Raw genomic sequence first — 25,257 nt, forward strand, 5'->3', positions numbered from 1 at the left:
GAAGGGGTGAGGAGTGACCCTGTGCATGCTGGAGTTGGCTCGTGTCACTGCCAGCGTGATGTGGCCAAGGGCAGCAGCAATTGCACGTGTCTATGGGTACCATGTTCAGGCTCTTGTGACAACCAAGGAGCATTTTGAGAATGGCCCCAGGGACAAGAGGGTCAATCTGGAGAAATGGCTCAAAGTCAATGGTGAGATGGCTGATGTTTTGGTGAGTGAAGAGAAGGGGACAGCCTGTAGCACCTGGTACCTCCCAGACAGAGGAAGGAAGCAGAGGGAAAGGAGTCTGCGTGCTTCTCCAAGGGACGTGGATGGCAAGAGCAGTGCCATGGGCAGACACATCTGGGTGGACCACAGGGTGTCTTACCAGGACACTCAAGGCTGTGCCAAATTACCCAAGGCTCCTCATGGTGCTACAGCAAGCAGAGGTCTCGGTAAAGGGTTTGGGTAGCAGATGGGGTGCTGGCTGTGCTTGTAAAGGGGCAGAGGAGCCTCCCAGCTGCCTGTCCCTGCTGAGGAGCAGGCAGAACAGGGCAGAGCACCATGCTGGGCTGCCCGCCCTGCCTGCCCCCCCGCCCGCTGCCACTGCTCCTCCCACCCACCCCAAGGGACTCCAGGGGCACGCGGCTGCTCCCCTCGAACCCACAAAAAGGCCAGGCCCAGGCAGTTGTGTACAAAACCTGAAATAGTTTACTTTGCTTTCTTTTTTCTTTTTTTGTCTTTTTTACCTTTTTTTAAACTTTGCTCTAGGTTTACTTAGATTTTGTGAACTCGATACAAGAGCATTTGATATGAATCGGTAAATAAAACACCGTCATAGATAGATAGCCACAATAAACTTTGTTAGAAATGTACATGTTGCGAAAAAATAATAATACTAATAATCATAATAAAAAAAGCCAGTGCGGCGCCCCGGCCGGGCGGCCCCGTGGCCCTCGCCCACGGCCGCGGGTGGTTCTGGTTCCCCGCGGGCGCCGCACCCCGGTAATGTGTGTATATAAACAAAGCCCATAAGAAATGTACAAATATAAAAAGCTACAAACATTAATAAATTACATCGTCACAAAACACGGAAACACTCCACAAGGTGCTAGTAAAATAACTCGTCTCCCTCCCTCGTACAAGAAGTTACGCAAAGAGCTGGTACCGGCGAGCGGCGCCCCGGAGAGACTTTCCCCTTATAAAAACCCGGCGGTGGTTATTCCAAAAGCTATGTACAAGCTACATTCTAGGAAAAGGGAAACGCAGCTACACGGGGCGGCGGGGGCTGCCTGAGAAATGCACCCAACGCCCCACGGCCCCGGCCCAGCCCCAGCCCCTGAGGCTGCAGCCGGGGGCCAAGGTGACCAGCGCGCTCCTCCGTGACCAGGATTAGTAGTAACTTTTTGCGGCTAGTCACTCTCAGCACTCTGAGAAAGGACATCTATATTAAAAAATATTTATAGCAGGATTCTGTACACTCCGACCGCTGAAAGTTAATGGGATTATTGTGGTGGTGGCCCGGAGCCCGTTAGCGGCTCTGCCGCTAGAGCAGCAGCTTCCCGTTCCGGTGGATCTTCAGGATCTTGCCGAGCCGCTGCTTGGCCGTGGCCATCCCCTTCTTCGTGCGCTTCCCTGGAAGGAGAGCGGGGAGGGGTGAGGCCTGCTCCCGCCACGCGCCGCCCCAGAACCGGCCCCATGTTGGCTGCCTCCATCCTCCAGAAGCCCTCCCACTCTGCCCAGCATGGGGGAGCACGGCCTCTGCCAAAACCCACCCCTTACCCGCACCAGGACACGCTCCTTGCAGCACACCCAGCTCATGGCGGAGGCTCAGCTCGCCCGTTTCCTGTGGGGGCTCCTCCTGCCTCTGCAGTGCCAGCCCTGCTCCCTGTGCCCTCACCAGCCCTGCCAGCCAGCCTGCCTCCCCACACACAGACCCACGGACACACAGAACCACAGAATGTCCTGAGCTGGAAGGGACCCCCAAGAGTCATTGAGTCCAACTCCTGTCCTGCACAGGACACCCCACAGGTCACCCCGTGTGTCTGAGGACGTTGTCCAGTCTCTTCTTGAATACTGTCAGGTTGGGGCCGTGACACCTCCCTGGGGAGCCTGTTCAGTGTTCACCCAGCACCTCTGGGTGAAGAACCTTTTCCTCATGTCCCGCTGACCCTCCCTGGCACATGTTCCTGCCGTTCCCTGGGCTCTGTCACTGTCACAGAGCAGAGCTCACCCTGCCCCTCCTGCTCCTGCTGAGGAACCTGCAGCCCGTGAGCTCTGCCCTCAGTCTGCTCTGCTCCAGCTGAGCAAACCCAGGGACTGCAGCCGCTGCTCACACGGCTTCACCCCAAACCTGCACCAACTTCATGGCCTCCTCTGGACACTCTGCAGCAGCTTTATCTCCTTTTCTCCTGTGTCCCAGCCCTGCACACAGCGAATGCTGCAGGTGAGGCCGCCCCAGCGCAGAGCAGAGCGGGACAATCCCCTCCTGCCCGGCTGGCCGTGCTGTGCTGGGTGCACCGGGACACGGGGCCCTCTTGGCTCCAGGGACACTGGTGGCTCATGTTCAACTTGCCGTCGACAAACCCCGTGGCTCCCCATGCCTGGCAGGCTGTCACAGCTCCTGCCCTCACCACACACCCGCACAGCCCCAGGGCTCTCCGGGCATATCTCTGCTATCCCTAAGGGCAGCCTGTGCCACGGGGATTCTGAGCTCACATGGCATCATGTGTCCCAGGCCATGCACTGACCTGAGGATGCCTGGGCTCTTACGCACCACACTGAGACCAACCCACGTACCATCACAACTCTGTGTTTCTTCTTGCACTTTCCTCCCCCAGCTCTAGAGAGACCACCCACATCCAGCCTCACCAGAAGGACACTGAAAAGACGCACACACACACGCTCCCATACACGCACTTTCCACTTTCCACAGATCAGGCTAGCACCAAGGTACCACAACACGCCCGAAGTGGACAACCTTCCCTGACGAGAGGACACTGATGAGAGGACACAGCTATCACAAGCCCACGTGTGGGCTCATGAGCTGTGCAGTTCGGCGAGGTCTGTGCTCCCTGTGTCCTCCCTGCCTCAGCACTTCCCAGCTCCCTCCTTATGGCCAGGAACTCCCCGGTTCACCCGGGCACAAAACAAATCCACACAGCCTCTGTTCTTCCCATCGTGCCACCACTGGTGCATTCTTGTGCGATACCTGCAAAGACTCAGCTCCTCACCACCTTTCCCATCTGCATTAAGTGCCCCAGCCTTAAAGACCATGACGGTGTGGGTGACGCTTTCCACGGGAAGTTTCCTCGTTTCTCATCCTTTTGCCTCACTCTTTAGGACTGAGTGACCTTCCCTGAGGAGGTCCTAGAGCTCCCTAATTCTGCTTCATCCCGCCATCTCCTTCCACTGTCCCTTCTGCTTCATCCCACCATCTCCTTCCACAGTCCCTTAATTCACAGTGACGTACAAACTGGTAGACCTCATGCTCAGGACTCTCCGGTGCTCCATGCAGAGAGATGCCCTAAAGTGCCCTTGGTGCCCCCAGCTGTCCCAAGACCCTCCACAGGAGGCCCTGAAAGTGCTCTGCTCCCAGCAGGTCAGCCGCTCACTTTCCCAGCACATGGGTCCATCCCTCCTTCGAGGCCTGAGCTACACCACAGGCAAGGTGTGACCCACGTGCCGGGTCAGGCTCCCTTCGCGATGCCCTGACCGGGCTGCCCAGCTCACCGGCCAGACTAGGGTTTGGCTCCATTCAGCACTTGTCTCCCCTTCATATCTTCCACTGCCTCGGATCTCTTTCACTAATGCCACCATTCCACCACAAACACACAATTCCAGGCAAATACCTTCATTCCGCTCCAGTTCTGTAGACAGTCACAGGTGTTGGCAGCTCCTGGCAGGACCTAGTGCCTACCACAGTCCTCTATGGCCCATTCAAGCTACTCTGGTGTTTTACTATTGGGCAGGACACTGTGCATCACCTCTAATTTGCTCCACTTAAATGCAGGGGAATGCAGGAAACATCTGCCATGTTGCCTCACTTTTTACATCAGGGCCTCTCTTACTCTTCACACTGTCCCACACACCTGCCTCTGTCACGCTTTCTGAGCAAAGTTCTAGCAGAGAATAGGAGGTCCTAGCCCAGACTCCAGAACAGCCTCAGCTTTGTAACGCTTTCCTACAGCAGACAAGCGGGCTCTTCCTCTCTCTTGGCTTGTGGCTGTGTAGCTGTGTTACTCCCAAGGTCTGATGCTCCTTCACTCTCTTGTGCCAGCTCCCCAGTGAGGTTTGCAGATTTGCACTGCCCTGTGCTCGCTGGATGGGGACTCCTCAGGTACACATCAGCACGTACTTCTGAACAAACACCACCCTCCACAGCAGAGTCTGACCCAGCCCTGGGCAGAACAGCCACCACAGATACATCTTCCCCTGGACAAGGCTTCACCAGACAGGCTGGACTGTGACGTGACCACTGCAGGTGTTCCTCCAGAGCCCCAGGGCATGCTCAGGAGCGCATCCTAGCATGGGATGCCTCACATCCCGCAACAAACAGCGCAGTAACAAACACATATTTGGGCCCACGGCGCCAAGACAGTCAAGACCACGGGCCCCATCTCTGAATCACAGAATGTTAGGGGTTGGAAGGGACCTCAACAGATCATCTAGTCCAATCCTCTGCCAGAGCAGGAACACCTAGATGAGGTTACAGAACTCTCTGACCAGAACTGACCTGCCGACACACTTCTACATACCCACGACACACACAACACGTTGAGGGCCCTGCAAAAGGCACAGATTACACGACCAATTCGCCCTTCCCCATTCCTACACCATAACCCCAGGCGTTTCCTGGTACCTTTGGCGGAGGCATTGTTCTGCGAGGATGATGAGGGTCTCCTCTGTGTAAGGAAAACACCGGGTGCCATCGGCTGCGATCCCCTGTTAGGCTGGGCGACCCCAAAGGTGCTGGCCCCTGCGGTGTACTCGTGATCTGTGAGGCTGCTGGCATGTGACTCCAGCTTCGGCTCTGGCGAGCTGCCTTCCTGACCCGCTTTGTTCGCGTTGCTGGTTGACAGCTTCTTTTTGGTATTTTTTTTCTTCTTGCCTTTTTGTTCCTCCTTTAAAATGACAAACATGAAGCTCAGATTAATCCCCTTTAGCTACGGCAAGGGCCAGCGGCGTTGCTTAGGGTCCTGATACAAGGAACACCCACGAAGCTTGCCATGTACACACTGCTCACGGTCTGTTCCGACACCACCTCGCTCACAGCTCTCTCTGCTGCACGCACACGTTTGCATTTCTTGCAGCTATGTTTGCACCTTGTGCAGAACCTCCTGGTCTGGTAAGTCTGCGTACACCGTGGCGAGCGGGAGCCAGCCAGGACCCTGCCCTGGGAGACCAGCGTGGTTTGGCACGAACAAAGTTTTCGATGTTCCACAAAAACTGGCACCTCCTATCTTCAGATATCTTCATATGCTTTCACAACAGCATGGAGGATATTAAACATCCCGCTGATTCACAGACTCTGCTTCCTGCTAGGGCACAAACTCGACCTGTAACTGCACTTACACACATGTCCCATGAGAGCAGTGATCTGGCAACATCCTGTTTCCCTTGCCTACCTTCAGTCTGCTTCTTGATGAACCCTGCTACCAACCTTAGAGTTCTTCTACTCAACTGCACACATCACAGAAACCCAATGCCACCAAAATCTGCATCTCCAGCGACTGGCCAAGGTGTCGCACCAACCTTGCTCCAGCAGACTGTGTCAGCTTCATGCTTCACGGTGTCACGTTTGTGGGGCCTATGTATGTTAGCACTTAGCATTTATCTGACCTCTTCGGAGACCAGACACTGATCAACACCCCAAGTGCCTCAATATCTTTGCTAAACTGTCCCATAGTTACCCACAGTTCACCAAATCTGTGGAAGCAAATCCTTATGCTTCCCAGCAGGCCATTTCCACTGACCAGGCAATCACAGCAGTCAGACTCTCAGCAGTTCATGCATTCTCCTTTGGGGCAGCCTGGCAGCTCTGCTCATTCACTCATACTTCTCTATGCTTCCCATACATCTCTGCGCTGCGGTGCTGTCAGATACGCTGCGGACACCATAGGACTTTCCTTCCATTTATTTCCCCTGAGACTGCCGAGCCTCGTGTCACTGGCACGACCAAACACTGAGGAGGACTGGCACTGCACTGCTGTTTGGGCACAACTCTGCTGCGGGGGGACAGGGCTTTCATTTCCTGACAGCTACGGCTTCCCAAGCAACCTCACCTGCTGTGACAACTTGGCGGCAGCAGCGGCGAGTCCAGTTTCAATGGAGGCGACTCTCGTGCCCTCTCGCACCGGTCTGTCTTGTCGAGGCACCGAGGGGCCCACTCGTGCTACAAGGAAATCAGATGCGGGTGAGAGGTGCAGAACTTGCCCGTGTGAGCAGCACAACGGCACACGGGGCAGTGAGGCTCTGCCCTCCGCAGCAGGGAGGGCCAGGGATGCTGCAGCCTCTGCCCTGCCTTCCCCGGGATGCACGTGACAGCAAAAGGTGCCAGCAGCCTCCAGTGACAGTGGTCTGGGGAGAAGCTGCTGATAAAGATGTGTCACAGCTGAGCAGCTTCCCTGGCAGCAGCAGCTCCTGAAGCCAAAGGCACAGGAGGTTTCTGCTGACACTACAGATAGGAGTGACTCCAGCATCCTTTCCAACAGATGGTGTGAACTGCCCCATCAGCTGGGGGTGGACATGCTGTGCCACCAGCTGAGGAGACACGGGCTGCTTGTCACACACACAGCAAGCTGCGGAGACTCCCCTGTCAGTGGGCCACATCCAAGTGGTCCAAGGACCTCCTGGCCTGTCACTGCCTCTGGTGAGCTGCAACAAAATCACCCTTGCAGCCCACCGTCTTTGGCTGAACCTGGAGGAGACTATTCCCACACCCTCTCCATTACTCTTTACATAGTCAACACCTAAAATAAAAGCCGTGGCTACTCCGCTGTCTGGGGTTTCACTGTTAAATCACTGGTAGGGTGGCCACCAATTGTTCTGTCACCAAGAGTATGAAGAAAAATAAGCCAACAACCCACCCAGGAGTGACTTTTTCTTGTCAACCGATTGACAGAGGATGGTTGACACTGCTCAGGGTGAGCCCCAGCGCAGGATATCACCTCCCAGTGCTGGAAAGGATTAATTAATCCTTCACATGATAAAGAAATTGCTATTTGTGGTCTTACAGTTTCCACACCCCTTGAAAAATGGCTGTGTTTTTAGGAAGCTGCATGACTTGGCCTGAGTCTGGGCAGCACAGACCATATGGACTTACCTGTTGGACTGTAAGGGGCATCATCTGAGCTTTTCCTTTTCTTTGATCGGGATTTGAATACCGGGTTATCTTCATCTGATTCGAGGGAAGGGTAAACTACAGGAGGAAAGAAAGGCAATAGTTTCAGTGTAGGAAAGAGCTCTTACCCTGCACAGAGGCCCGCATGCTCTGTACAGGTGTGGTGGCATCACAGCTGGAATAGCAAGGTCCTTCGGTGGTACCACTGAGGGGTGACACAGCTGCAGCATTCAGGGGACTTTCTCCTGGCTCTCCTCCACACACTACACTTGGGAGCCGCTGTCATTAAACTGTGATGCTAAACTACTTTTAGGATACACAGTGAAACTTCTCAGCCAGGAAAAATCAGTTTTCCTTCTGGCTGTGGAGCAGCAGCACAGCCAGAACAGACACAAATGGGTTTCCTTACTCCAAGCTAGACCGGTGCTAAAGACTAAGGAATTCATGCAGCACAGCACCTTCCTGGCCCCTATGGCTCCTGAACACACAGGTAGAGAGAAATAACACAGTGCTGTTCATACAGACCTGGAAAACTGCTTTCCTTTACTCAGAGTATCCAAAAGATGAACAAGAACCATTCTACCAAAAGATCTTTCACAAGTTGGTGTTTATCGCAGACGCTTAACTGCCTAAATTTTGACCCAGCGTTTACTATGAAGTTTCTCTATGTTTTTTCACGTGTTTGATTATCTTGCCTGTTGGCATTTGTGACATTACTGGTGATGTTGAGCCAGTGTGTGCCCAAGTGGCGAAAAAGTCCACCCGCATCCCGGCTTGTATCAGCACTAGTGTGGCCAGCAGGCCCAGGGCAGTGACCGTCCCTGTGCTGGCACTGGGGAGGCCAAACCGCGAATCCTGGAGGCAGTTTTGGGTCCCTCACACCAAGAAAGGCTTTGAGGTGCTGGAGTGAGTTGAGAGAAGGGAACGGAGCTGGTGAGGGGCTGGAGCACAAGTGTGATGGAGCGGCTGAGGGACCTGAGGGGTTCAGCTGGAGAACAGGAGCTGAGGGGAGACCTTCTGATCTCTGAACTGCCTGAAAGGAGCTTGGAGCCAGGGGGGTCGGGCTCTGCTCCCCAGGAACAAGCGCCAGGAGCAGAGGAAACGGCCTCAAGTTGCGCCAGGGGAGGTTGAGGTTGGATGTGGGGAACAATTTCTTCCCCAAAGGGCTGTGGGGCATTGGAACAGGCTGCCCAGGGCAGTGCTGGACTCACCAGCCCTGGAGGGGTTGGACAGACATGGAGATGAGGTTCTCAGGACATGGGGTAGTGCCCAAGTTAGGTCACGGTTGGACTCAACAATCTTGAGGGTCTCTTCCAACCAAAATGATTCTATGATTACTGTGGCATTTGGCCATTGACACTAGAACTCTACTGATCAGACGTGGCACAAACAGAGCCTCTGGACACTGAGCCTGCTCACAACAAAGACTCTTCATTTGCTGGCAGCACAGACATAGAATGAGCAAATGCATGTAGCGCACTCTGAAGGGCTGGGCAGCATTCTGCAGCACATCACAGTGTCTCCATTTTGGCATCTCTGCCAATCATGTGAAAACACTCACTCCACTTTTCCAGTCATGACCAATGATCTCTGATGGCCATGCTTGTCAGGGAGATTTAAACACACACATAGACTCTTCTGTTATGCAGCATAAACCTCGACCAACCTCTTGCTCTCTTTGGGGCTTCAGGCTTTCCAGGCCACATCAGCCTTCACATGACTAATTTTCTTCATTTCCTCACTTCTTATATTTAAAAATGCTTCTGCTGGTGGCAGAGCCGATATAAGTGTTGCAAATTAGCTCCGTGCCCATTCCTGCTTCAGATGCTTGCATTCTCTGCCCTCAGTCAAAATAACCCTGGATCCAAATACAAATTCAACTTCCCACTCAGCTAGATATTTTATTACTATAATGCAGACAAGGACATTTCTGTCGTAAGTACCAGTACCTGACACACATTTTTGGGACAGTTTCCTGTTTATTGGCTGACTGCTGCAGTTTCACTGGGCTTCCATGCTTCTTAAGATGTTCTGATTATGACATGCTTCAAATACCGTCTACCTGGATGACTGTATCACCACCAGCTCTGTAGTCAGTGCTTCATTTTGCTGTGCAGACCTTTTGTTATTTGCACTCCTCCTTACCAAAACACCCAGTCAAGTTCAATGTGACAGCAAGTGAGCAAGCATATAATGAGAAACTGAGCAGGTATTTGCAAACATCCACAAATATGTAAATGTACACCCAGGCACACAATCACTGCTTCGTTTGTACTTACCATAATCTGAATCTTTAAAACAGGCGTCTAAGTGGTCCTGATCTTCATCGTAATCTTCGATGTCAATGCTGTTCTTTGTGCTTTTCTTTAGTAACCGCTTGCCGGCATTTTTGTTGCTGCCACCACCTGTTTTTTTAGAGTTCTGTGTGGAGATGGAGTTATTCTTCGCCTGGTTGGTACCCCACGACGTCTGGAGGCAGGACTCTGAGGACTGGAGGTTTGCCATGGACAGCATGCCCTGGATCGCTTCTTGCGTGCTGGGGGAGGCAGGTGGCTGACTGCAGGGAAACATTGAAAACACGAGAGTTGTTAGCAACTCCAGAAAAACACAAACCCCGCTCAAGCAGTTGACTCCTTTCACTTCACGGTGTTGCTAGAAGAGATTTCCTGACGGCTGTCCTTTGAGCAGCTGGGCATGCCACCAGTGCTAAGAGCAATATGACAGACAGCATGTTAGGTCTCCAAAGCCCATCACAGCATTCCCAGTAACATGGTGTTTCTCCTACTGACTCTGAGGACTTCTGGGTCAGCGTTGGAGGGGGATGTCACGGTGGGCTTCTGCTACACACTGCCAAGCAAGTGGAGGAAGAATTGGAACAACTGGAAGGAAGCTCATGATCACAGACCACAGCTCCCACTGGGGACCACCACCACCTCAGCATCTCCAGTTTAAGAAGGATGAGGAATTACTGGAGAGAGTCCAGTGGAGAGCTATGAAGACAATGAGGGGATTGGAGCATCTTTCTTGTGACAAAAGACTGAGAGAGTTGAGTCTGTTTGGCCCGGAGAAGTGAAGTTGAGAGGGGATCTCATCAGTGTTGATAAAAATCTCCAGGATGGGTGTCAGAGGATGGACCAGACTCTGTTCAGTGGTGCCCAACGCCAGGGTGAGGGGCAATGGGCACAGACTGAAGCACAGGAGGCTCCATCTGAACATGAGCAGAAACTTGTTTGCTGGGAGGTGCCAGAGCCTGGCCCAGGCTGCCCAGAGCGAGTGTGGAGTCTCCTGCTCTGAGACATTCAAACCGCCTGGACCCACCTGTGTGATCTGCTCGGTGACCCTGCGTGAGCAGGGGTTGCACTGGGGATCTGCAGAGGTCCTGAAACCCAACCAGCCTGGAGTTCAGTGATCTGCTGGAAGTGCAACTTGTAGGGCACAAGGAATTTCAGAGGTTTCTGCAGCACATTGGGAGGGTTCCCTGCTGTGCATGCGGGATGGATTGATTATGGGAGATGCCAGAGAGATATGGACTGGAGGGCTGGACTCCAGGGTGGGAAGAAACCTTGCTCTCATTGAACCTGTTTTGTGACATTTTATTGCTAGTTGCCAACAGGCACAGCACAGCTACTGCAGAAATACATTCGTACAAGGTAGGCTGAGGTAAAACGATGCGTAAATTCTGACTGGCATGTACACTTAGCAAGGGGGGAAACATGCTTCCCACAACACAGAAGAATGATAACTTCATCAGAGAATGATGCAGAACACATCGTCAAATATTTCCAGGACTTTGGAGTCTGGGCAAATAGTGAAAGGCAAAAATGCTGTGGTAATGACTTTTTTCACAGTGATGCAATAGAAACCACTAACACACACTATTTCCCAGGTAAATTAACAGTACCGCACTGCTTTTTCTTATTTGGTCTTAATTTAATCCACCTTAAACCATTACAGGACTCCAGACAGAGTAACATCTAAAACGTAGCGGGAGTTTTTGGGCACTAATTGCATTTATAAATAATCCTGAAAATGATTTAAGACTGGTGTTAGCAGCTAGCAACTCAATGGAGAGAAGAACATCGAAAAACTTATTTAGGAAAAAGACATTTTAACTCGTTCATTACCATGCCAGATGCCTTAGCCTTCTCCCTGTCAAAGGCATATTTTGTAGCATCTATAAGAAATTAACATATTTTCTCTCAATTTTTTTCCCCAAACCATTTTTGCAGGCACGGGACTCTCAAAACACTGCAAACAGACCATCAAGTGCTGACCACTAAATGGGCAAATCAGAGAGGAACTGCCTTAAGCAACACACGCTTTCACAAATAAATTGTGGAATCTGATCAAAACCAGTGGCTCTAAGAGTCAAACCACAACCTGAATGTGTGGCTGAAATGCCTCCAAGAGACAGAGCTGCACTCGGGGCAAAGTGTTTCTCATTAGGGCATGTGCTCGCGTGTACTTCCACTAGAAGTATTTCAGCTTTCTAAGCCAAACACAATTAAAGAAGAATCAGGAAGCAATTTCTAGGCTCTGGAAGTCCATATCCCCATTCCGTAGCTTCAGCAATGATTTAAAAAAAACTCAACTTATGTAAGTAAACTATCTGTGAGCTACAGCTATGACTTAAAAACCATTTAAAATGAGGGCGGGAGCAGGAGCAAAGCAGCCAGAGAGCTGCTGCCCCCTCCCAGCAGCTGGCACAGCCCCTTCCAACACCCCGCGAGGTGGCACCTGGCGATGGCACAGGTCCTGCCGTTGCTCTGCAAAGCCGACAGCCGTGCTCTCCTTCCCCCAGGCTACAAATGATGTTGTGGATGAACAGAGAAAAGGACACTTTAACAAACTGCCGGGTAGATGTTTGTGCCTTTTGCAGTGGGGTCCACTTCAGCATAGAATCACAGAATAGTTTGGGCTGGAGGGACCTTCCCAGCTCCCCCAGTGCCCCCCCTGCCATGGGCAGGGACACCTTCACCAGCTCAGGTTGCTCAGAGCCCCGTCCAGCCTGGCCTGGGATGTCTCCAGGGATGGTTCATCCACCACCTCTCTGGCCAACCTGGGCCAGGCTCTCACCACCCTCAGGGCCAACAATTCCTTCCTCATGGCCAGCCCGAATCTCCCTCCTTTAGTTTAAACCATCCCCCCTTGTCCTGTTGTAACACACCTTTCTAAAAAGCCTGTCCTCAGCGTCTTGCACAGCTGCCCTTTTTGGGATTTTATTGTTTGCATTTACTCTCGTAAAGACAAGGACACATGATGGAGAGGTGAGTTTGTTGCAATAACGGTTTGCCACCTAGCAAGCATCTGGTGATTTTCAGCTGTGTAGAGCACAGGAACTGAACAAGATCCTCACTGGAACCACCACCAGCTTCCCCTGCAACACCAGCACCGTGCAGTAAAGCCAGGTGCAGCTACAGCTTGGTGCACAGGCAAAACCACCGCTCAATGGCCAACAGGGCATGGCCTGGTGCCACCTGAGTGACCTGTGGGGCTGGGTTGTGGGGGACGAGTCCAAGGTCACCAGTCCCAGCTCGCACTGAGCGGAGACCAACAGGCCAGGTCTATACCCACAGCCAGAGCTCCCAACCCTGCTCGTGAGCCACAGGCATCGTCAGCACCAGCGCCTGCCGCTCTGCTGCTGCTCCTGAAACCGGCTGCACGTCTTCATGTTATTAATAGAGAGAAGCACCATAACAGAAGGGAAAAACTGCTGTTAAAACTCATCGCAAGTAAAATGTCCCCCAGGTCTGAGCAGCCTGTGGTGTTGGCTGGGACAGTGTGATGAGGAGCAGGGAAGGGCAACTCATGTGAATTCTGGGGTTGTTATATGCAGGGACAGGAGTTGGATTCTTATTTCTCTTATTATCCTTGTGGGTCCCTTCCAAGTCAGGACATTCTGTGATTCTACTATTCTATGATCTCAGTGAGAACCCGAGGAAGAAGACACTGGTCTGTATGGCTCAGATGGCTTTGTGCTCTCCATGCAGTGCTCCCTGGAACCACTTGTTCTGTTGGGTTTAAGCCTTGGGACCTCAGTGTCCCCAAACAACAAGTAATACCTTCACCATCCCTTCAGCTACGTTTCGGAGCTTTCACATTGCCCGTGTTACCTTCCTAGACTTGACACGAGCATCCTTTCCCTGAGAGCCCGTTCCAGAGCAGGCGGCAACAGGCAGAGAGCTGTGATCATGACAAGCATACACACAATTCTGAACAGACAGACAGAGGTTTCACCTCCCCTGGCCTCTGTGCCGTCTGGGCACAGGAACAATCCCAGCACCCCGAAGTTAGGAGATGACATGATGCAGGGAGCCGGTGCCTCAATTTTCACAACCAGTTCTACTATTGCCATCATCTGAGGGTCCAGCATCTCCAGGCAGATCATCTCCTTCCTTCCATAAGCAATTACTGAGCCATTCACCTATAACCTTATATTCAGAAATTCAGTTTACTAATTTCAGCAAAATATTACTCATTGAGGAGTGGCTTTCTCCCCATTCTCCATGCTGCCTACACAGACAGGTGGAGGCACCAAAGGGTGAGGGGACATGAGGGGCAGTAAACTCAGTAGTATCTCACCTCGCCTCTGAATAACTATCACCCAATCTCATTTTAAGATTAGAGGGAAAAATATATAATGGCAAAGGAAAGTAACACAGTGAGGGTGGCTGAGCAGATAGAATCACAGAATCAGAGAGGCTGCAGAGTCTCCACCCCGAATACATTTAAACCTCAGCAGGGTCATGCCCTGAACAAGCAGGTCACACTTTACATCTGTCTGTGCTGTGAGCAGGTGGCTGCTCCAGGTGACTTCCCAAGGTCCCTTCCAACTGCGGCTACTCTGGAATACTTCAAATAAGAACCACTGAAATACAGTTGTGCGTGTAAGGGGAAGGCAATACATCACCATCCTCTCCTGGCGACAGTATTTCCCTGTCATTTCTGCATTTCCCCTCGCTCTACCTGTGGCCAAAAGCAAATTAACCACAAAGAAGAAGTGGAGCTGAGATACTAATGACTTACCAATATTTTTGAGAAGTCACGGTTGTATAAAACTATGGAAGTCAATTTGAAGTATGAAAACAGTATTTCCTTCTATCTTTGTATCAGACCTGGAAACAACAAATCATTTTGCTCAGCTCAAGATCGTGTGACCACCAGTCCCCTCCAAGGCTTTTTCGTTATTCCATTTCGATTCTTTCAGACCGTTCCCACACTTATGGCAGCCTTTCTGCAGGACCTCTGTCTCATCATCCCTTCCCATTTCACCACCATTGCCACAAGTACGGGAGATGCAGCTCTCTAGAGCAATCTAGACAATGTCATCAGGGCTTTCTTTTGGGTCAGCTGTGAATGACAGTCTGGTATTTTACAGAATAAAGTTCCCCACAATTCAGATAAGGTCATTATCACAAAAAGCCCTGATCTGATTCCGAAGTTCCTTCTGGGGTGCAGCAGCTCCACACGTCCCACTTCAGAGCTGGTCTCATCAACAGAACCGCTGTGTGAGCGAAGGAGATTCCACAGAGACCTACTTGCACTCCTGCTATGTGGAGTATCTACTATATATATATATATGTCTACATATAAATGCATACATGTCTACCCTTAATCTGCCTTGCAAGTAGAGAAAGATGGAAATTGTTCTTGAGAGTCAGACACGACCACATTGGCATTATGTTGCGACACAGTGTGTTTGCATATCACGTTTCTTGCATTTTTTAGAAAGAAAAGCACGTGATGGCCATTTAAAAAGCCTAGCATAATTATGAAATGAAACATAGTAATTTCGTTTATCAGGAGCTTTTTTCAATCAATCTGCAACACGCACTGCCAAAGCCTAATTGTTTATACAAGAGCCAAAACTGATACGACACATTCCCCCTGAACTGCCACACACAGGTTAGTAATTCGTGCAGAGTTTAGTTATGTGACTGCGTTTGCGACTTTGATTTCAGAAACCACAAAGTCTACTAATACACTGGGTACAGAGCCCGGGCTGAAGGGAGGAGAAACGACAGGGCTGAGTCCCGCTCCGTGACCCAGCGGCACTTTTAACCCCTTGCAGACAGCAAAACACACCTCCCGAGCAAGGAAGAGAAGCTCTGAGGACCATTTCTTTAACCTGTTTTTCCCCTTACCCCTGCATTTCTGCACATGGTAAGTGGGCAGCAAAACATGTTATACATGGAATGGTTAGCAGCGTAAACACGGCCAAGGCATCTTTTAATGATCTTTTAATTCTTACAATGGTTGACAAATTTTCTTTTACCAACCTTCACGTATGGTGGCCATACTACATTGGTAACTTCATTCTCCAAGTTAGATACAACTAACCAACCAACCTACATGTCTAATTACCTGCCAAAATGTAAGCATAAATTTGACATAAACACTAATTCCACTATGCACCATAACACAGAATGAAAAGGAATTCACAGGAACAGTCAAATAGACAAGTGCCAGTGTGATTATTTCTTTCGAGCAGACGCTGCAGAGTCAGGGCCAAACCTCAAGAGATCAGAAAAATATAGAACCACTGACCCACTTGAGCTCAGACAACCGAAAAACAGGATGTTTCCTGGGAGCTGCAGACACGTTGGTACCTCTCCCCATGCCTCCTGCAATCACAGGAGGTGGTCGGCTGTTCAGATCAACAACTCCTTGCTAGGGGGAAGGCAATAACAGAGGAAAACCAGGACTAAATTGAGATTAGATCTCTTTCCTAGAAACAGCAGGCTGGTCAAGATAAGCCTTTTAAGGATATGTAGTGACCATGTTACCACTGGCTTTTTTCACCCCCGTTAAGAATGACCAGAGAACACACACAGCTCTGTTCAGCACAGAGATGATCCTCGTCAGCACGCTGCAACCAGCCATAAACTCTAAATATTGATGCACAAAGGCAAGCCTGCCCCACAGAGCTGCCTGCTACCTCACAGCTGATGCACCCTGCATGAAGCCAGCCTATATTTAGATCTGCTTTAATCTTGGGCATCCACCTAAGCTCTGAAAGAGACAATTGCCTGATAAATGGAGGAAGGATGAATCACAAGATGCTCCTGGTTCAGCAACACTCCCTCCTTTAGATTTCTCTGTAGCTCTATCACCACATTGCAACCTTAAAAAATTCTATGTTCTCTCTCAACATCAAACAAATTCATTTTTTAAACTCATTGATAAAATTTGCTTCTATGGTTTCCCTTGATAATTTATTCCACATGTTATGACCATGAGCCAGCACTGGACCCGGAAGGCCAATGGTACCTGGGGTGGGTTAGAAGGGGGTGGTCAGTGGGTCAGAGAGGTTCTCCTGCCCCTCTGCTCTGCCCTGGGGAGACCACACCTGGAATCTTGTGTCCAGTTGTGGCCCCTCAGTTCCAGCAGGACAGGGAACTGCTGCAGAGAGTCCAGCGCAGCCACCAAGATGCTGCAGGGAGTGGAGCATCTCCCGTGTGAGGAAAGGCTGAGGGAGCTGGGGCTCTGGAGCTGGACAAGAGGACACTGAGGGGGGACTCATTCCTGGGGATCAATATGGAAAGGGGGAGTGTCAGGAGGATGGAGCCAGGCTCTTCTGGTGACAACCGAGACAAGGGGCAATGGGTACAAACTAGAACACAAGAGGTTCCACTTAAATTTGAGAAGAAACTTGTTCCCGGTGAGGGTGTCAGAGCCTGGCCCAGGCTGCCCAGGGGGGTTGTGGAGTCTCCTTCTCTGCAGACATTCCAACCCGCCTGGACACCTTCCTGTGTAACCTCATCTGGGTGTTCCTGCTCCATGGGGGGATTGCACTGGATGAGCTTTCCAGGTCCCTTCCCATCCCTGACATTCTGGGATTCTGTGATGTTCACCTTTCACCATGGGGTGTATCTTTTGGAATACTTAGTTAAGGCTTTGAACTTCCAACCTTCCCCAGGTTTAGATAATATCCTCCTCTCTGAGGGGACCCTCTTGTTCCAGTTTAACAAGTCCTTTCATATTTGCAAGCTGCACTTTTCCTTTATCCGCACGCCCAACACCCAGCAAGGTGGGTGAGGACAGCACCTTGTCCAGCCTGTTCTCCGCTCTCACATCACCCATACACCTATTTCTACCTCCTTCACAGGTTCTGTGGCTTTGTACAACCAAGGCAGACCTAGAGAAAACAGGGAGGAAAAAGATGCTGCTGGGGTACCCCCGAAACCGCTACATGTGGGATCTGGCTTTTCTGTTCAAAACAGACTGGTTTCACTGCTTTGCACGTATAAGATTGTGCAACACATCTCACTTCCATGCAACGAGATGAATCGGGAGTAGGATAAATGCTGCTTCAGGCAGCCAGCCTGGAGAACCAACATGTCCTGCCTGCCTGGGGAAGGTGGCTTTCAAACCACGGCAGAGTGGAGATGGACCTGGCTGATTAAAATGCCAAACCAGAGCAGCCTTACTACACGGTTCATTTAATTTCCCCCATCACTACTTTGCCTGCCATTCTCACCTTGCAGAGGACAATTCCTTTGTTTGGAACAACATGTCAGAGGCCAGAAACTTGTGCCAGTATTTACCAACAGCCCCCAGCTCCCAAAAGTGCAAAGGCTGCGGTCCCTGCGGAGCAATAGGGGTAATCTCTGGTTTTCTACAGCCAGGGAACAAATCATTCAAGACTGAAGCAGCAAAGATCTACTTAACCAGCAGACTGCCAGAGAGCACAGGGCATAAGATGCAGCAGTTCACATCTTCAGTGGCATTTTACGCATGGAAGCTATAAACTCAGCTGACGTTAGAATCATTGAATCGTTTTGGTTGGAAGAGACCCTTAAGATCATCAAGTCCAACCCTGGCACTACCCCATGTCCCTGAGAACCTCATCTCTGCATCTTTTAAACCTATCCAGGGATGGTGACTCCACTACTGCCCTGGGCAGCCTGTTCCAATGCCCGACAGCCCTTTCCAGGAAGAAACTGTTCCAAATACCCAAAACCCCTTCCCAGGGCTTTGTTCCTAAGGTTTGAGTTAAGCAAGACATTTCCCTATGTGAAGATTCCCACAAGGTTCTTTCAAAACAACACACATACTTCTATTATCTAATTGCCCTACTTGTATTTTAAGATCAGATGTGGCCTGTAGAGAGTGCAGCTAGTGAACCCATACATTCGTTTTTAGACGAGTCCAAACTAAACCCTTATTCCGGACAGTTCTAAACTGTGAGATGTGAGTCTAGGAACCATATTTCCCAATTTTGCCTTTCTTTTCCACTGCTCATTGTTTGGATTACTAGAAGAGCTAGTGCTGTACCTTATTAACCATATTCCAAAACACCCAGTGGCATCTTCCGTGTCCACCTACAGTTGTCCCATATGAAACACAACCAAGCCCAGGCAAGCACTTCCATTTTAGGTGTAGAAGCACCTGTGAAAGAGTTTGGGGTTTTTTCCTAGTCATGTGTTTCGGTGGGGAGAAAGAATGATGATCAAGGGTGTGCAGGAGGGTAGAGGTAGACAGCCTACTATTTTCTTCTTTCAAACGTTCAGTATTCAGGGAACTGCACAGCACTTTACAATGTCTTATGGAAGGAATGGTGGTCATTTAGATTACTTTATTACATTATTTCTACATTAAAAAACATTACTCATGCCCTCAAGCTATATTCATTCAGCTCTCTCTTCCTTTTTAATGATTCAGCTATTACAGTATTATTGCTAAAATGGATGTTCAGCATTTACAGATGTGAAATGCCTCTATTTGTTTAAAATACACCACTAGAACCTTTCCCACATACTTTCCGCCTCTTCCTCCAGATCACAGGATAAAGGAAGAATTTGCTTACTGGAGAAAAAGCAGTTACTGAGCTGCAGAATTAATTCTCTCCCTTACTCACACACACAACACCACAAAAGAACTATTTTAGTTTATGGGTAAGAGGAAAACACATCCCTTGGTACATACCTGTTGGTGTTATACTCTAAACCTCCAACTTCCTTGCTTGCCTGCAAAAGATCAAGAATTCCTGCTGAACTTCCACTCTCTTTCTTTACTTTGGAATTGCGCCCTGGCTTTGCTTCTGTGTCGATGTGAAGCAAATCTTCCTCTGATGAGTCGTCACTCTGCAAAAGCAAGGGAAAGGCTCAAAAAACCCCAGGAACTCACTAAGTCAACAAGAACAGCACATTTCTGCAGCTTGCTGCTCCTCCAAAGACACAAGGCTACCATTTGTATTTTGCTTTCATTAAAGCAATAACAAAATGACAAAAAAACCCAGATATGCAGTAAGAATCCATTTCCTCGCAGCCCATAGGTGTGGTGGGTTTTCCTTTCCCCTTCCAAGCCTGGAAAGCCAGCTTTGAGATCTGATCCTGCGCATGGAATCAAACCACTGAGCAGTTTCCAGGTGCTGTGTTGCCTTCTCAGCCCCTGCTCCTGTGCTTGAGACCATGACCCGTGTTGCAAAAGATGTGGGCATGTGGCCACGTCTCTGTCAGCCCCGATACGCATCAGAGCACAGGTCTGTATCTCGCAAGAATATTAACTATTAATTCAGCCCCAGGGACAGCCCCACATTTGCCATCCCTACTGCAAGAGAACACAAAAATCTGACAGAGGAACGGGACAGACCCATTTCGCAGCAGTCTAGAGTATAACAGAACTTTTTTCCCCATTCCTGCCCTGCTTTCAGGTCTATATAATCTGCATCCTTATTGCTTAAACTGCAGGAACTGGTCACGGAGACACCAGGATGGTTTTCCCATGCACGGGTCTCCAGACATCAAGTACTGACTGGGGCAAGGAGGTCTGCACTTGCTCTTTAACATCCCCAAGATTCCTCAGTTCTCAGGGCCAAACATTTCAGTCACCTACAGTTCTGTGTTAACAAGCTGCTTTGCTTCTTCTGACTCTTTCAGATATTATAATATGAATTTTTACTAACAGTTGAGCAAAACATTTAATTTTAATGGCATTTCATTTCCAGCACTGAGCTTCGATGCTAACACAGAGCAAACTTAGGCCTGTGCTGCTCGGGTTCCTGCAGGTAATAAGCTACCAACAGGCACCCTGGCACGGCCTCAAGTTACGGACATCCTAAAGTGTCATGCTGAGTCATGGGCATTCGAGATGTGAGCCCGTAACGGGCAGAGGGAGATTCTCCTGACAGCAATTTAATTGCTACAGAGTAGGTGTTAGGGCCTCCAGTAATGTGAAACGCCAAATGACACGAGCTCAGTTGTATGAGCGTTACTCTGAGTTCCATCTGTCAGACGTGAGCGTGGCAGTTTAATGACCAGCGTCCAAAGCCCACGGAAATGGGGGGACAGACACAGGTCGGGAGCACAGCTCAGGACAGAGCCCTGTGCCTGTCAGCCATGCAACATCCAGAAATCTCCTCCCGACCCTTCCCATTCCTCCCATCACTTGCTCCTGTCCTCAAGCTGCGGTACGGCCGCCATGGTCCTCACGCATGCATCCCAGCAGGCCGGATGGTGTACAAGCAGTGTGAGGCCCAGAACAAAATTATGCTTCGTCCTTGTGATGTCTGAGAGGCCGTGAGAGCAGCCTGCACGAAGGCTTTGCCGCTGCCATCACAGCACGTCAGACACACACGACGGGCACTCGCTTCTGAGAGGTACAATAACACCCATACCTTGTATGACACTGACTCCACCTTCGGCTTCTTCACGGGAGTGTGCTGCACAGTGTCTTTTTTATCTGCTAAAACTGAATTAAAACAAAACAAAACAAAGTCATGGTTCTTTTCCCTTCAAAAAAGTCACACTTCTAAGCCATAACTTCTAAAGCAACTTCCAAATTCACTTATATGTCACTGATACTTAAGACATGGTTTTCTTTATTATAAATCACATAGATTTTAAAGACTAGATTTGGATAATCAACACATAAGATTTGTTGCACAGATACAGACAAAATAGGAAATACTCTTACAGGGCAGTTCTCTTTTTGTAGTGTTTTTCTTCCTTCTGATTGGAAACTCATCAATTTTTAGTTCGCCATCATCTGACACATATTCATATTCATCTCGTACAGGTTTTGCTTTATCTTCTTTAAAATTCTGCAGTGACCCAAACACACTGGTGTTCAGCTGTGTTTTGACTCCCTTTGAACTGAAAAGAAGTAAACTATAAATCAGTAACAATACGTTGACCGGAAAACATTTTGTGAATTGACAGAGAGGAAGACAACGAGCATCTTTAAGCAGAAATCTCACCCAACTCAAACACTTTTATAGGTGCCACAGCAATTCAATTACTTTTACAAACACATTTCTCTACCTACAATTTATATCTTCAAATATGATGCCAATTAAAGTAGCCTTGGCGGGCTGCAAATAAATCCTGTATTATTTAAAGCCATCTCAAAGTATATCAAGATATGCATAATGCACAGGCAGCAGGGAATTTTGGCATGCAGAGTTCATTTAACAGTTGTTTAAAAATGTACCCTGAGTAGGATCTGCACAAAAACCACTTGATATAACACAACTAGTAACAACCTGAAGTGCCAAAACACAAGTCGTTGCTGTTATGGCCAACTATACTGGGTTCTAAGTAAAATGAAGTTCTAGAGCAAAGCACTTTTTGACTAAATGTGGTTTTTACATTGACCAGAAAAGCAGATTTTCACCTTCATGTATTAAAAAGCCCATAAATAATTACAAGACTTCTTAAACTGCTTTTTAATTGATGTGTCTTGTTATATTTTTTACTTACCCAAGCAACTTCTTGTTTGAGAAGGAGAACGTAAATTTGTTGTCCTTATTCCCTGATCCAGGAGTCTTTTCTGACTTGTGTTCCTCTTCCATTTTTAGAAGTGAATCAGGTTTACTGTTCTGAAAGGCAAAAAGATCCAAAACAGAACAATAAAAGCAGTTAAATGAGTTGTGGTTATTTTGGATTCCTACGTAACCTTAGAGAATCCATTGATTTATATGCAGAGAAAAATACGTTCCCCCAAATGCAGTAAGTGGTAGAGGATTATACTCCTCCACAGACTAACGTGCGTTTTAGTTCAGGGACTCATCCCCATTCAAGCAGCACTTGAGCACCATTTTAAGCAGTGCCTGTCACAAACACAATGCCGAATTTCAATATTGCACTCTTAAATTGCTACAGACTGAGGTTAAATACTAAAAATGCCTTTAGCGAATGGGAGCACGAGTTAAACACGCTGCTCCTGAGCGTCGCGGGGCTGAGCACACGCGCCACCGCGCACAGACGGGGCATCGCGGCCCCAGGCTCCGCTTGCTGCCGTCACACCTTCAGAACAGCTTGAATGATGAATTCAATCATTTTGTATCAAATTCATTCAGCGCAAAGGAAGCCTTTCATTGTCTTTTAAGCGTCACCTTAATGTTTTCCTAAGCTGTACTGGCTGTGGAATTAATTGGTACATATTGATCAAATAAACATTAACCGTGACTGTATCTAACACAAAAAATGTCAGTGTCTCTAACGTTAATGATTCATGATTCTTGGTAGTTTTCCCACATGAAAAAACAAGTACTTTTGTTTTGTTTGAAGGAATTGTTTGCACATTTGTCGTTAGAAATTCACAACCAAGGCTAAATTCAGACAGTTATTTCTGTGAGAAAGCCTCCTGTCACCACGTTTTAAATGGCACCCAGAGAAAAAACGTTTCATTCTGTGAATGGGTTTTACTCACCCTACATTAGCTCTCCAGGAAGGCAAGCTTTTAATTAATGGGGCATAATTCAGATTTCATTAACTCTACTTTTATACCCTCATTAGTTATTGATTTCTCTGGAACTACTCCAGACTTCACGCCATATGACGAGGTTAAAGTAAGAACCACAAGAGAGCTGCATTGTAAAACCTCACTATTAATAGTGTTCCTACTGGCTTTGCCAAGGATGAGGATGGACAATTCAAACATGCTTTTGAAACCCACCACACACACCTCCTTTATCATTGATTACTTCATTACTTTCTGCTCAAAATGTTTTCTTTGGGAGCTGAAAATACCTCTGCTGAGGTAGACCTATGAACATTTCTCCACCCTTGACATATCATTATGTGGCAGAATCAGCAGTGGAATTTAACAGGAGACATTACCTTATATTTCCATTTGGCTTCTGTTTTGCTTTTATTTTGCTCTCGAACTTCAAATTTCTCCACCTCATTCTGCTTACTAGCAGGTTCCTTATTTGGAACACTTAAAACATTCTTTGCAGCCTGGGGAAAAAGTCAGCATGTACTCTTAATGAGGATGGAGTGCTGGCATGTTACAGAAACACATTTTTCATCTGGAATATAACATGATATATTTTTGAAAACTCCTCTTTCGATTAATTCTTTTTGAACCCAAATATGAGATTCAATCAAATAGTGCTGCTTCAGAGAATGCGGAAGACTAGTTGCATTTCTCTTGGATATCCCGACAGACAAGGTTACTGTAAAAACATGCTGAGCTCCCTGCCTATTGCTCTGTGGACGGGTTTTGCAAACTGCATACAAACTACTGGGAAATTCAGAGACATTTTAGAAAAGCCTTATGGATACTTTTAAACATTATTCTGTCAGTGCCTCGGTGAAATCCTGGCCTCTACTGAAGTCAGCAGCAAAAGTCACGTTGACATCAAAATGAAACTTGCCCTACATGGGCAAAAATGGAAGGAAACTATTGTTTTATCTTCAACCGCTCATTGTAGAGCAAAATCTCATGCAAATCAGCTTCAGAAATCAGTTCCTTCATCTCTGATAACTGACTATGGAAATGCATGAGTGCTAATCATACTTGAAATAAGAAGAGAATAGTTCAAGGGCCAAAAAAAGCGCCATTACAAAATGTGTTCTAATTTTCCTCTCGCCTCAGCTTGGGCAGGCAACTGGCTGCAGTTTGGCAGACTCAGCTCAAACCAGTAGGTTTCTTGGAGGCTCCGTATCAAAACTAAACAAGCAATTAAACAAAATCGAACACTCATGTAACAAAAGGGCAGTTTTACAGTTACAAAACTTCCATTTACTTCAGTGGAGTCAGGGTTTCACGCTGCGTTGCTCATATTAGTTTTTTCATGAGATCTAAGGAGTGATTTTACCCTTATTATGGCAAGAGAACAGGGAGAGGTTAAAGTATGACCCACCTTCCCTTTCTTTGGCGTCTCGATCTTTGTCAAAGCCTCCTTGGTATGTGCCTCCAGCAGGTCGAGATTCGGGATGGCTGGTGGTGGGCTCTCTTTTGCTTTCTTGCCTTTCTTTTTGCCTTCTCCCTTCACTCTCGGTGTTTTGGGAGGTTTAGGGGGTTTGGGTGGCTTGGGGGGCTTGGGGGGTTTGGATGGCTTGAGTTGTTTGGGGGTTTTCACAGTTTTGGGAGTCTTTTTTTTAGGGAGCTTTTCTACAGGTGGGGGCGGAGGTGTCACTTGGACGGGTGATGGTGCCTCCTCCTTCTCCACAGGACAGATCTCCTCGGTGTTTGTGTTGGCACTCGTGTCTGCTTTGCTGGCTTTCGAAGCGTTCTGTAGTTTAGCACAAAACGGGAAGGCATTGAGACCCCTCTGTCCGACGTTTGATACTCCCCTGCACCCTCCTGTTCCTTGGGGAAACAACTCCCAAAGATTCCCTGTTCAATAGGGGGGTAACTGCATCCAGGGAATGACGTCACAGGAGCGCTCACCACTAATTCTCACCTCCACGTTCCTCAAGCACAAGTTTGGCCTGGAGAAACTCCACTGGCTTCATAAGGAACGTAACTCTCCCCAGGTTACACCATCAGGTACAAACAAATACATCAAACGAAGGGTCTTTTGTTTAAAATGCTAATCAGCTCAAGCACAAACTATTTCAGTTTAATTCAGATGGGACAAATGTAGCAGAATCATGTTTCATGCCCTCAGGAAAAATAAGCAGTAAAATAGCTGCCCAATTAAAATTAACACTGTCTGGCTAATTAAAAGAAATTATTTTCTGCTTATCTTGTCATTCTGACAA

At 48.6% G+C, this 25,257-nt stretch overlaps 1 protein-coding gene across 3 annotated transcripts in view; it reads right to left on the reverse strand.

Annotated features, from left to right (window-relative positions):
- Positions 1-419: 419 nt before the first annotated feature.
- Positions 420-25,257, reverse strand: part of PHF2 (PHD finger protein 2) — an 85,687-nt gene continuing 60,849 nt past the window's right edge. Inside the window, exons 12-22 of one of the 3 annotated variants that reach the window (XM_080350603.1) lie at positions 24,414-24,785; positions 23,386-23,505; positions 22,024-22,142; positions 21,239-21,417; positions 20,940-21,013; positions 19,250-19,407; positions 9,601-9,878; positions 7,304-7,399; positions 6,264-6,373; positions 4,841-5,102; positions 420-1,614 (exon numbers count right to left, since the gene is read on the reverse strand). In XM_080350603.1, coding sequence (XP_080206729.1) covers positions 1,526-1,614; positions 4,841-5,102; positions 6,264-6,373; positions 7,304-7,399; positions 9,601-9,878; positions 19,250-19,407; positions 20,940-21,013; positions 21,239-21,417; positions 22,024-22,142; positions 23,386-23,505; positions 24,414-24,785 — 1,857 coding nt within the window. In that variant the 3' untranslated portion in view covers positions 420-1,525. The remainder of the gene's footprint in view (positions 1,615-4,840; positions 5,103-6,263; positions 6,374-7,303; positions 7,400-9,600; positions 9,879-19,249; positions 19,408-20,939; positions 21,014-21,238; positions 21,418-22,023; positions 22,143-23,385; positions 23,506-24,413; positions 24,786-25,257) is intronic. The other 2 variants (XM_080350604.1, XM_080350605.1) reach the window with 2 other exon arrangements.

The sequence above is a fragment of the Nesoenas mayeri genome, assembly GCF_963082525.1.
Source record: "Nesoenas mayeri genome assembly, chromosome: 10".
In the NCBI taxonomy this organism is placed as follows: Eukaryota; Metazoa; Chordata; class Aves; order Columbiformes; family Columbidae; genus Nesoenas; species Nesoenas mayeri.